The sequence below is a fragment of the Elaeis guineensis genome, chromosome 4 (genome assembly GCF_000442705.2).
Source record: "Elaeis guineensis isolate ETL-2024a chromosome 4, EG11, whole genome shotgun sequence".
Taxonomy (NCBI): Eukaryota; Viridiplantae; Streptophyta; class Magnoliopsida; order Arecales; family Arecaceae; genus Elaeis; species Elaeis guineensis.
This window is the reverse complement of record NC_025996.2, coordinates 130,966,689-130,980,917: the sequence shown is the minus strand read 5'-3', so window position 1 is coordinate 130,980,917 and position 14,229 is coordinate 130,966,689. Positions and strand designations below refer to the sequence as shown.

At 37.6% G+C, this 14,229-nt stretch overlaps 1 protein-coding gene across 5 annotated transcripts in view; it reads right to left on the bottom strand.

Moving 5' to 3' along the window:
• Positions 1–14,229, bottom strand: part of LOC105042658 (uncharacterized) — a 164,823-nt gene that overhangs the window by 74,126 nt on the left and 76,468 nt on the right. For 4 of the 5 annotated variants that reach the window (XR_012141048.1, XR_012141049.1, XM_073256804.1 and 1 more), the window contains 4 exons: positions 13,879–14,077; positions 13,651–13,791; positions 13,461–13,504; positions 6,481–6,564 (listed from right to left, as the gene is read on the bottom strand). Coding sequence is in view for 3 of the 5 variants with exons in the window: in XM_073256804.1 (XP_073112905.1) it covers positions 6,481–6,564; positions 13,461–13,504; positions 13,651–13,791; positions 13,879–14,077 (468 nt within the window). In the remaining 2 variants the exon portion in view is untranslated. The remainder of the gene's footprint in view (positions 1–6,480; positions 6,565–13,460; positions 13,505–13,650; positions 13,792–13,878; positions 14,078–14,229) is intronic. The other variant, XM_073256805.1, reaches the window with a different exon arrangement.

The following is a 14,229-nucleotide window of genomic DNA, read 5'->3' as shown; positions in this document are numbered from 1 at the left end:
TATTGACAACAAAGTACACCTACATCAGATGTTTGTCAGTCCAAAGTGGCAAAAGAGTAGATATGCCAGGATAGACACTGAGGGGAGCAATATGGAGAACTTAATGATGAGATAGACATTCTGGCAGCAAGCTAAGAATATAGTGAAGGCTATCAAGCCTTTATATGAGAGTTTTTAGGCTATGGATAGCGAAAGGTACCCCCAGATGGGTTTCTTGTATCACATGATGGAGAGGGCAAAGGATCAGATTAGGTCGGTAGATCCAAAACATGGCCATGAGCAGGGATTCAGGTTCCAGCGGAACGTCCTGGGACATCCCATGAGACACCGAGCTCGGGTACCATCCTATGTGTTGGGACAAGCCATCTTGCTAGTGTCCCAATGTCCCGATCAGGACGTCTTGGGACATCCTGTCTCGAGTGTCGGAATGGGATGGGACAGCGATGTGTCTCATTTCATGAGAAAATTGAAATAGCCTTATCCCACAGGATTTAAAATTTTGTCCATAAGTACATCCAAATCATTAAGCATTGGTAGAACTATTAGATGGGTACGGACTTGAATCTAGCAGATAAGCAGCAAATCAAGAACACTCTAAAAATTTGATTACTCTTGCATTTGCACAAATATGCTTCATTAATTCTAAAATTTATCTGTATTCTGTAGCTTACTATCTGAACCCAAGATTTTAGTATATGGTACCTGGGATAGGCATGGATGACGAGCTTCTGATGTCTCTACAAAATATGATATACAAGATGAAGTCTGATCCAGAAATCACAGCTATGTGCATACAAGAAGTTGAGTAATTTTTGTTAACTTAGTCGTATCTTTAACTAGTAACACATTATAACAAATATATTTTTTACAGATGAAAATGTTTAGGGAGGGCATAAATAGCTTTAGAACAGATGTACCGATTGTTAGTGTAAAAGAGTTAAATCCAAATAGATTATATATGAACGATAACCCTTATTTGACATTATATAGCTATTCATAAGTCGAATATGATATAATTGTATTTTTAATTTTGTTCAATTTTAATGCTTTTGCAGCTGAATAGTAGGTCCATTTCGAATTGAAACATTAATTTCCAGTGCATCAAATGAGAAACATTAATTTAGATTAAGATTTCCCATACCGATACCGATGGTCGTTTCGGCCAGCCGGCGATATGGTACGGTATAGTTTCATACCATACCGAATCGAGGCGAACGGATGAAGGAACCCGGAGCCGAACCGAGAGAAGAAAAAGAGAGAGAAATAGAGAGAGAGGGAACAAGAAAGAAAAAGAGAGAGGAGAAGGAGCCAATGGGGCTGTTGGGCGGCCCGTCAGGGCCATCAGAGGGTGCAGTCCACGTATGCGAAATTTTTAAAAAAAATCAGGTTTTAAGTAAAGTTGGTCAGTTTTTAAAAAAAAAAATCCTAAAGTTGGCAACTGGATTGCTAACTTCATGAGTTTAAAACAAAAAAAAAATGAAAACAGACCGTCGTCTGTTTTGAAAAAGAACATCCGTAGCTTCACCCGCTCGACTGCCCTTAGGCCGTTGGCGTTGGCTCATCGGCCATCGAGGACCTCGTGATGGAGGCGCCACCCGTCTGATACGTCGTCCCCCCCCCCCGCGTTGAGCTCTCTCTCTTTTTCTCGCTCTTTCAAGTGCCCTATCGGACGATAACGGGGCTCAGAAGCCCTTCGACGGCCGCAATGGGCCACCGTCAGCCTCCGATGGCTCCCGCCTCCCTCCCTCTCCTCCTCTCTCTCTTTCTCACTTTCCCTCTTTCCCTTCTGGTACCGCCAGTATACCATTTGAATCGTGCTGGTTCTCCATCGGTCTAATACAGTACAAGGTGTACCAATCGGTTCGGCACGGTACAGAAAATCTTGATTTAGAGTTAAAATCATTCATGAATAATGAAAAATTGATTAGATATCTTAGACAAAAAAATAGAAAATGAAACAAAAAACAAAAAAAATTGGCATGCTAGTTTGGCCAACATGCCATGCCGTATCGAATGTCGGTATGGTACCACATCGGTACCATACTATATCGGTCGATGACCCATACCATCTCTAGTACTAGTTCAACCTTTTGGGATCTGAAATATCTAGTTAAGGTATTCATTACTTATTAGACTATCAACTTCATTATCTCTCATTTTCTTTCAGATTCAAATACTTAATTGCAGATATAGATATTGCTTGGGAGCTATATTAAAAGTGAGATTTGGCAATATCAACATAGTTGGATTCAGTATTTGCCATACCATGCTGAACCGACCGATACACCCCGTATCGTATCGGACCGGCGGGGAACCGACACAATTCGGTCGATAAATTCGGTACACTAGCGGTATGGAAGAAAAAAAGAGGAAAATTGAGAAAAAGAGAGAGAAGGAAAGGGAGGGAGGTGGGAGCCGTCGGCAGTGGCCAGCTGCGGCCGTCGGAGGGCTTTCGAGCCCCGTATCGTCCGATAGGACTTTCAAGATAGTGAGAAAGAGAGAGATGCTCGGGGGGAAGAGACCTACCGAACGGATGGTGCCTCCATCATGAGGCCCCCGGTGGCTGGCGAGCCGATGCCGATGGCCTGAGGGCGGTCGAGCGGGCGGAGCCACGGATTCTTCTTTTTCGAAATAGACGGTCGTTTGTTTCGATTTTTTTTTTTAGGTTTTAAACTCATGAAGTCGGCAACTGGGTTGCCAACTTGAAATTTTTTTAAAAAAAAAAACAAAAATCATGAAGCCGGCAAACTATTTACTGACTTCACTTAAAACTATCTTTTTTAAAAAAACTCGCGAAATAGGGGCAACACCCCTATTTCACTCCCGCGGCGCCGCGCATGCGGACTGTGCCCTCCGACGGCCACGGCGGCCAGTCAAAGGCCGTCCGGCGGCCCCGTCGGCTCCTTCCCCTCCCTCTTTTTCTTTCTTCCTCCTCTCTCTCTATTTCTCTCTCTCTTTTTCTTCTTCCGATTCGAGTCTGCTTGCCTTCGTAGGTTCGATACCGTATGAAACCGTACAGAACCGTACTGCCGGCCGGTCGATACGATCGGTGGTATCGGTTCAGCATATCTTGGTTAGATTGTATCTATTATTACTATTTTTAAACTTTTAGTTAATATTGATTTGATGTCAGACTTTTGAATTTGTTTATCAGTTGGATTGGTTAATTATTGCATTTCGACTTTTGAGTTATTCAAATTAATTCCACTATGATGCATTGGTATCGTGTTTAGAATGTCTTGCATGCTTGTAGGGAGGATTCTTCATGAGTATACAGTGATTGTCGGTCTGTGACGATCCTTGGCTTGCAATCTCGGGTCATGAGCATTATATTAATAATGTAAAGTCCTGTGTAGCCATGTATTTAGTCCCACATCGGTTGTTTATTGAGAAGATTTTGAGTACTTATACATGATCAAGGAACCTAAATAATACATTCTGCTTAGCCTTTTTAGGTGAGGTCCTGGATTGTTACAAATGGTATCAGAGCTGACCCAGTCCATTACTTATATAGACTAGGAGATATTGCAGTACAAGTTCATTGAGGATGGCCGAGAGCCAATCTAGTGTTTATGAATGGATGCATGGATTTGGAACCTTAGCCTGGTGAGGACATCAAACTTAAATGGGAGGAGTATGTGAAGATCCGAACAGACATGTATTTAGTCCCACATCAATTATTCATAAGAAAGATCTTAAGCACTTATACAAGACTAAAGAACCCAAATAATATATTTCAGCAAGTCTTATTGGTTGAGGTCTTAGGTTGCTATAGAATTATACTGTCGTTTCAGCAGGTACTGACAAAGGGAAACTAGAGGATGAGAAGAGAGAGGAAATAAGAAAGGAAGGGAGAGAGAGAGAGAGGGAGGGGGAAAAGAATGCTCGGAGTGGGAGAGGGGGGCTCAGAAGCCCTCCTCTTCTCATCCGATTGTCTACAAGCCTCATTGGGTAGAGCCCACCTCTCCTTCCCTCCCCCACTCTCTCTTTTCCCCTCTTTCCTTCTCCCTCTCCCCTTCGTCCCACCAATTTCCCATTTTGATTGTCGAAACCATCCCAGTCTACTGCCGGCATGGCTTGGTACACCCCGAATCGGGTTGTTCAAGATGGTTCCGCAATCCTTGGCCTAAACAAAGGATCAATATCATTGTGGCTATCTAGGAGATGAAGCTTATGGAACAATTCACAATGATTTCATATATGATGAGGATCTGATGATTAGTTAGCTTAAAGGCTAGCAATAGCAACTAGAGCAAGATGAACTGAGTTCGCCTTCTTGATTGGCTAGTTTTGAGCCAAGGGAGGCTAGGGTAGATATAGAACAATGAGTATAACAGCACATTCCACACTCCCATCCAACCGAGCAGCTACAAAGCATGGAGAGAGCCAATCATCATAGGGCCCTACCCCTATGTTCAAGACATCCTCCTAGAGATTTGAGAAAAATGTTGAGAAGAAGCCACCATGGTATCGATTATCAAGTGTACTCAGGATGGTGGGTGGTATTGAACCACCTAGTAGTAGCCAAGCAGATGAGCATCTAGGAAAAGATGGCAGTTCCTCAAGTGAGCGAGATAGGGAAAGGAAACGAAGAGAAAGAGTGGATAAGGAGCCTATTCACTATGATTCAAAAATTAGTGAGCCCTTAAAGGACTGATTGGCAGATCTTCTCACGATATCAATGATGATTACAATGACCATCCGAGCGACGATGCATCTGGTAGCCAGAGAAGTGGCGGTGGACATTGCATGGTTGTATATTACTTAAAATCCTAGAGTCTTCAAGTCATTGGCTAGGCCCAGTTTAGTCATCCCCGTAGGATAGGGACCACAATGCACAACTTGATAGAGCATGTGAAGATACCATTGAATCAAAAGATGGGCCCTTTGATGTCATTCGGTACATGGCACCATTGTTGCAGATAACCTCATATGTGGAGTAGGGTCCTCGGATATATTTGGATCAGAATCGTACCCCAGATTCTATTTCACAAAATTAGTCTATGACCTTCATGAATAACCTTCACTTGAGGCATTGTATTCAAGTGGTACCACCCACCACTGCCTCAAGCATCATATGGATCAGATTTTGCTGCCATGATCTTCGGATGATCAATCCATTATTAGATAGAGGATCAGGATCATGGTGGCTATCCAGCAAGTATAGGTTATGGGATGTAGGAATATAGAGCAGATTATCTGGAAACTTGGTGTAATATTCCAAGCTCGGACTATGATCACAACTCCGACATCTATGAGAGAGGTACTCTACAAAATTTTAGACATTGATATATACTTAAGTCCATTAAATGGATTCCATTTATTATATTGTATGTATATTCAATTATAAATACTTTAATTGTACTTCAAGTCCATTTGATGACAAAACAGATATCAAACATATCAAAACAACATCAAAATCCTAAATTAAACAATCATAATGATGAAAATAATAATTTAAAATAGAAATAGGTTAGCAACAAAAAAGTGGAAAAAAAATAAAGAAAATGCCGCCACATACCCACTATGATATGATACCCACGATTATCTACTTCCTAAAGAAACTTTGCTTCAATTTAAATAGTTATCAAACAAATGTGTTGTTCTATTTTCAGCTTCAATGTGCTCTTGGCTCTTGGGAACTTGGTTCTACAATTGATCTTATTGTCTTGGCTCACTATATATTGCTTTTTGCCCAACCTGTACTACTCTATGACAATACTCGAAGTTTTACCACATTACCAAAAAAAAAATATGAGCTTTTTAATAATGAATAAAGAAAATTCAGGTAAATGAATATAAAACATGAATATGAGAAGATAAAGATGATGCTTATAGCCTTATACTATAATACAACAAAATAAAGCAAGAAAAAAAAGGAAAGAAAGAAACAGGTACTGTGAAATGGATAATCAACATGGAGAATTAGGTAATAGTGGAAAACCTAAAAAACAGAAATGTTCCTTACAGGTTACAAGTATTAATGAATGAAGTAATGAACTACATAAAATTGATTTGAGAAGTGCTCCACGTAATAATGACAATAAGAAATTAATGCATACAGATTTCAACTTGATTGCAAACTAACATGAACTGGCATGACAAAAAAGGTCACATGCAAAATGCAATTTTTGTCATTTGTTTTGAGTTTGACATCAAGAGTATAGCAAAGGGGTGAAGCATGAGTTGCACCTTCTTGACTATATTAAACTCAAAGAAATGGAAATCCAGCTGCAATGCAGCTTTCCAGAAGAAAACAAGTTGAACCAACATAACCATTCAAAAATTGATGTTTCAATGAAAAAAAGGAATTAATCTTTCAAGAAAGGTGGCAGAGAATTTTAATTTTCTTCATGTGGGTCTGTAAAGCATTTAGGTTAACACTTAACCGATAGTGAAAGTATGACTAAAAGACTACAAGCAAAAAATTATCAGCAATAAAATAAGCACATGTAGGAATAAGGTAGAGAAGCAACTCACAATGCTTGCCAAAGCAAAACCAACAAATAGAGCAATTACTATGATTTTAACTCCAAGAAGGCCAAGAATAGGTGCATGGACATCCTACAATGATATCCAAAACTTTTATGAAAAATATAAGACTTCATAGATGCCAACTTAAAACTATTTAAGCAATTACTAAGGACTGCAAAACTCAAACCACTCACATAAATCAAACACTAAAATAGATCAATTGTTCATTGATACAAGGACCTGAAAAATCAAAATTATTGTATCTTAAGATGATAAAATTACTAGATAACAAAAAGTATTCTAATGCTACCAACATAGTACCCAACAAAATCTTTCATCAATAGTGTGGTTCTTCACTTCAACATGATACATAATGAGACTCAATTTCTCAAGGTTCTAAATTCAGGTCCTAGACCTAGAATTAGTTAGGATTGGGTCTATATAGTACTTGGACGATCAATCCTAGAAAGACTAGAATCCCAATAATTCACTAAGATGCAAAATTTTTCCTAATATTTTCTCATTTATTGTTTTAATAGTTGTTTATAAGCTTCTCAGGGTTTGTATAGGTCTTCAATAATTTAAAGCCTTGTTCCAAAATTATTTTTTATTTTAAAAATTATGTCATTCTACAAATAGCATAATTACATTAAAAATAAAATATATACACAGCAAAAAACAACAAAAATGATGTAGGATACACCAATACCCACCTATAACATATTAAAGTTTACTACTCATGAAAGAAAAATGTCACAGATTTCCCCCTTTTTGTGAGAAGACAGAGATTGATTTCATTGTTCCTCTTTTTGTTTTGATTTTTGGAAGAAAATGTTTAAAAGATAAAAAAAGGGTGGGAGAGAGGTTTACCATGTTTTAATCTAATAAGGTTTGAAGCATGCTAGATCTAATCAATTGGACCTGGATTTGAGATTTCTCCTCTTCTTCCTCTACATTCTCTCATTCCTCTCCTTGCATGTGAAGCAAATAGGGGGAAAAAGGAGGCTCAGTCATCAACCTTGGTCACCATTACCAATACCAACTAAGATGATTCAGCTTTTCAAGTACTAGGTACCCAAATTTGTCCAAAGACATCATATCTCAGCGGCTCCTATCTAGATGGCCAGGATGCAGAAAACGTAGATCAGGTTTTGAAACCTTGCCTTTTCCCATGCATTTAAATTTAGTTTTATATGTCATATTAGATTATTTCTTCATGTCACAAACTGAAATAGATGTATATTCTAGTTCTCCATGTAAAATTATTAAAGCCCCAAGGTGCACTGAAACACCAAGGTCTCTTGAAGCTATGGACAAGGTGCAAAGCGAGATGTGCACTCTCATAAAGTACGGCACAGAAAACATATAAAATGAATGAATTTATGATGTTCAAGATATATGATAATTAAAATGATACAAAATTACAAACCAACATGCACAGACACACGCAATACACAAAAGTGCAGCACATGGCTGTCACAATAGACAACACACATATAGCAAAAAACATACAGCCACCTATTGTTAGTCAAATGAGAAAATGCAGGAACATGTAAGTCAAAAACAGAAACAGAGAGAGACAGCAAGAAAAGAGGAAGGTGTAGAGCATGGAAGGTGTAGATCATATATACACTGAAAGTCCCCAACTCTAAAAGCATGCCATGAAAGATGCCATAGGACTATGTCCCACCAGTCCTCCACAATATGAATAAGGGAATGGATTCTATTAAGAAGGGCCCCAATGATACAAATACACATGAGATTTGTCAACGATGTTCAGATTTAACATCAAATGCACATGCATGAATCACATGGGCTGAGGATTTAAACTGCAACAGCTAGTGAATGTCCAAAGAACATGTATAATCTTTAGCATATGAAAACTCTTAATATAAATAAAGTCTGTAACTTGAAATAGGATGTTCTGCAGCTGGTTTTTCTTAGTGTACAAGGAGATATTAAACATATATTATGATGAGTTTGTTTTGTGGCTGGTTTCCTATGTGTACAAGGAAACTTACGATGAGGAGTTCTGCAGCTGGGTTTCCTTAGAAAATAAGGAAACTTGTTTAATATCTATCATGATGAGGGATTCTGGTGAGTCTTGAATATAATAACACACACACACACACACACACATATATATATACACATACATACATCACACAAACACCACACACACACACATATGTATATAAACTAGAGCTCATACATACATACATACTATCTATCATGATGAGGAATTCTGATGAGTCTTGAATATAATTACACACATAAACATACACACACATACGTACGTACATACATACATACATACATACATACATACATACATACATATATATAGATACACACACATATAAACTAGAGCTCATACATACATACATACATACTAGAGCTCATTGTCCCTAGTGCTGTTAGGTGTAATTTGGCATCTCCATAGGTAACCAAAGAAATCGAAAGCGAGTGACATCATTTGGGATTTAGCATGTCTATAGTCCATCGTAAGGACTTCTTTAGTATAGCACACAATTACTAATATCTCTAAAACTATTTTCTTTTTAGTTTTATATTTCCAGACGGCAACCAATTTTTGTATCATTAATATTAATTCCACTATGACTACTCCAGTAATGGTAGAGAAATTTTAGAGATTAATTTCTGATATCGAATTTCTGTATGTTATTCCAGTTGACAAAGAATTCTGCCAAAGATAACTTCACCCAAATTTGTTTTGACCATGGTTTGCTTTATCACCACAAATCACCCAATTCGGGGCATATCAAACCGAACCAGAAGGGAACTGGCTCCAATAAATTGGAAAATAAACCGAACCAGTGCGAACCACTCCAAACCAAGTGGTTCAGAGTGGAACCGGTGCAAATCATCTAGTTCGCACCAGTTCGGTCTTAGTACCCCCCACCTAGGCCTTAATAATTTAAGAGAGAGAGCATGAGGACCTCCCGAGCATTCTTATGCCCCTTCTTTTGATCCCTTAAACATCCCATAAAAATAAAAAAAAATCCAATTTCAACAAAAGGCAAGATCCAACCATGTTTCAAGGTATTCTACCTCTCCCCCTCTCTATTTCTTCCTTGTTTTTTCTTTTATAGCCAAAAATCAGCAAGACAAATGAAAAATTGGAGGTCATGCCAAAATTCTTGATTTTGGTATGACTTCAAGCTATTTAGTAGATATATAGATGTCCACATGACACTAAAATCTTTCATTTTTGATAAACCTATAATTTTTAAATTAAAAGATATTTTTTGATGAAAATATTAAAACATAATAGCCAAAAGATAACTGTAAAATTAGAAGCTTGTTTAGGGGTATGCAAGCTACTCTCGACCTAAATTTAATGTCCATTTTTTATTTAAGTTTGAGCACAATCATGTGCATAGTGAACTAGACCCAAATTTGAATAAAATTGAGAAACAACTAGCCTTTCATGCATGCCTATGGGTTGAGAAAAATATATGTAGCATTCATGGTAGGATGCTGCATAGATCTGAGCTCAAATGAACTGTTTGAATTTTTGATATTTAAAAATATTTTTTAATTTAAAATTATTGAAAATATATAATTAATACAAAATTTGAAAAGTTTGTAATATGTACATATAATTCAAAGTATTTTCTGAAGCAAGAAATAAATTTTTTGAGTTTTGATATTTAAAATCATTTTTAAATTTAAAAATTATCAAAAATATAAAACAAATATAAAATATTAAAAATTAGTAGTACTATGTATAGATAATTCAGAAGTATTTTTGAAGTAGAAAACTTATGTTTCATCACCATGAAATTTTACTAATTTTAAATAATTAATAAACTGACATGTGATCGACAAATATGTAGGAATGGATCCATCAAGGGGATCCAATGTGACATTGGTTGGGATCATGGACAGATGCTCTCAGGTCAGCCATATCCCATAGAAATATAGGACCGCAGAATCCCATATTAGTAAGAGGTAAAAAAGGTTGAATTCAAGGGACCAAAGGCAAGGGTGGCCAAATGTCATAGGGATGGGGGCAGAGCCATTGGAAACCATGGTAATGGATGCAAACGAGGAAGATTCTCGAGCAAATAGAAGAAGGGGAGACTAAATCTGACAAGGATGAAGGCTAAGTCACTGCATTTGATAAGGTGGAGCAGAGAGAACCAAATTGCAATGAGATGGAGCGGCATAGTGAATATGGGTCTCTTTCTCTCCTTTTACTAGGTGGTGCAAGATCCAGCATGCTAAGATGAGGAAAAGAGGGAGAGAACAATTTAGAAGAAGCCCCATGAAAGACCAACTAAATTACAGTTTGTTAGGCAGGAAATATGGGAGATTGAAGGGGGTCTATGATTAGGATTAGCTCACAATCAAAACCAGAACACATGATTCCGCTACCTGCCTACCTCACTGGTTTAGTCCAGCTCAATACATTCAAAAACAAGAATTGCAAAAACATAACACTTATGATTAAAGGCATTTAGATTAACCATCATGTCAATTTTAAGCTTGTTTGAACAACCCTAGAAAGTAACTACACAGAGTCTCAATCAAACATACTAGCCAGAAGGTTATAATGTAGGTCCCTTGGCCCACCAATAAGTATCCAAAACCTCCCCTATCCATGTTGGGAATTGTGTCCTAAAACCAATCGTGTGACAATTGAGTTCATCCTTGTATATGAATTATTGATTATTGAATAATAGTTATTCTGATATTCTTCATCACAAAGTGACATCTTCCTTAAACTCTTGTACTGTGATGAAGTCCCTAGAACTGTGCTAGTGTACGATAAAGAAAGGATTTATCGTATAGTTCTTAAATAAGTTCGCGACCAAATGATACGTCATTACGGGACAATGACGTTTATCGAGTGAAGATCGTTGTGTGCCATATGGGTTGGTTATCCTCTTAACCAAGGAGTGTGGTGACACTGGTATGGTATACAGGTGAGATATAAGGGTACATCATCACTGAACAAGTGACTCATCTGCTGAGCGTTCTGCTGTCAAGAGCTACTTACGAAATACATGGGTATAAATGTCCTTCAGACCTGAGATCACCATAATGACTTGCAAGCAACTCACTGTGCTTTGGTGCCGAACTATCTGAATTTTTAATGCAGTGATGAAAGGCTACTGGGTACAGTCAATTACTTGTGAAGTCTGTGTGTGGATCAAGATGGGATTGACCCCTCTGGATTATTGAAATTGATGTATCACTATATTTCAATTTAGTAAAGCCTTGGCCAGAATAATCCATGAGATGGATTTGAAAGGTTGAAATACAATATGAATGAAGCAATCTCGATTGACAGTTAACTTGAGACCATCCTAGAGCATCCAGGGTCAAAAAGATGAATTATGCGGTAACCGTGAGTATGGGTTCTGGAATATTCCTTTGCGATAATTCGACCTACCTGGACGTTGGAAACCATTGCTAGATGGTATCTCGATTAGTGTAGAAATTGGTTCCTGTGCTATCGGCTTAGTGTTTGAACCTATGGAGTCACGCATACAAGTCAGACAAAGTAGAAATGAATTGACCTATATTTATATGTCCAATCTGGAAGTACTTGACTTTGATTGAACATATAAGCTAACTTGATTGAGAATTGAGTTATGGATCAAACGGGATTGAAGAGTTGACTATGTCTAGCTAGCACTACACATGAGGTTCAGATTCAATCTCGGGGATGAACAATTTCTATCTATGATCCATGGAACATATGAAAGATTGAATTTAAATACTAATTAATTTCAGATTAGATCTGAATTAATTAGACTTAAATAGGTTCAAAATCTAAGTTAGACTTGGTACAAAAGTCCTAAAGAGTTTAGGATTGATAGCCTTTCGAAATTATTTCGAACCGGCTTTGAATCAGATTCGAATCGAACCTGTTTTGGATGAGATATGAGTATTCCTACTTGCACTGGAAATACCCACTCATGAAGCACGACCAAAAATTTGTTTGGTGCTTATTTGGCGCGTCCCAAGTGGGTGTGGGAGTGGGTGCAAAGTGGATGTCATAAGTGATGGCAATTACATCTCATGTAGGAGTCCTTCTTTCATGAGTATTGGACCAATTTAAATCAGATTTGAATAAAGAGTCCTCTCATTGGATCATAAGAATCATCTATAAATAGAGAGGATCTCTACCTATGGATGAGAGAAGAGAATAGAATAGCAAACTAATCAAATTGAGAGAAGAAAAAAAGAGAGAGAGACAGACGTGTGAAGAGAGAGGTCCTTCATCTTTTACATCTCTCCCTTTGTTGCCGCCTCCTCTCCTTGGGCGTGGATCCTTCTTGGGCATCCTACCTGTTGGTGTGAGATATTACATCATCACATCTCATCCCTCGATTGCTTGAGTTGCGAAACCAATTGGATTGGAGTTCATCCTGCTTTCCTGCGGCGTCTGACATGCATGCGAAGTAGAGGATCTGCATATTCAAGCCTCCGCAAAGGTTTATATCAGATAATTTGGGATTTGATCCCTGGTTCCACTGTGATTCAGGTAAGGATTTGATCATTAAACAAGTAGAATATTAGAGAAAATTTTTATATACAACCTGGACATTCTGGAGGAAAACTGTTTCCTTCCCTTCAATCCACACATGATATGGGACCAAGCACACACTCACACAAGTCTTCAAATCGAAGATTAATACTTAAGCAAAACATAAGCAAATATGCTCATTTGACCACTTTTACTCGTAACAAATAGCCAACCAAAACATTAAAGATAGTTGACATTAATAGATAATAATTGTTCATAATAATACAAGTCGATAGATAAGTGGAATCATAAACAAACAACCTATTTTCTTAATGGAGAAACTATTAGTCCCTTGTGAATTGTGATAGTGATAAATCTTCAAGAAGAATTGTAAAACTTTTGATTAATAGAGACAACTTGAGCAATAATGCAAGCAAGGAACTATCTAATTCACCAAAGTTAAGAGGAAAGTCTTAGAACTTACTTTCATATAGCGTGCTAAAAGTCCAAGCTCTCGTTGTTTATTACCTACATTATCATAATCATAAACTTATTGAAGATAAGTGCTAATAACCAAAACTATTAGGAAAAAGGCCTTCATGAGCTATAGCGAGCAGCCGAGCAATACAATTGATGAATAAAAATTAATACAAAGAAAAGGGCTGCCAACATACCTTGATCAGAGTCAATGCTAGATGAAAGTTTAATACATGGAACACAATCAATCCTGTCATCTTCAGCCCTTAAAAAATCAAAGATTATCAACGCTACGAATGCTGTAACTTGCAAAAGGAAATCCAAGAGAACAGCTAATGCTGCACAAGAACAGATCAGGGTGATTAAACCTGAGCATCAAAGTCAATCACAATGAATGAAAGATTGAGGATTTAAAGTGATCTAACCAGCAAACATGGAGAACACACGGCATGCAGGCATTGGGATAAAACTACCAACGGCGAAGGCTAGAATTTCAGATAAACTAGCAAGAGTAATTGAAGGTCCAACTTCCACAAGTGCATTAGTTATCCTTTCTTCTAATGGCAACTCTAGTGATTGGCGTTTGACAGCATGCACAAGGATGCACATATTATCGACTCCAACCTGATATCCATGACATATGACAAAAACATAAAGAGATTCTAGGTTGAGATATATGCTACAAGAAAGCAATGTAAAGTTGACATGCTCGCACATGAAATAATATTACTTGATGAAGTGAAGTAAAAGTGAAGCTACATTGTTCTTACTCGAGA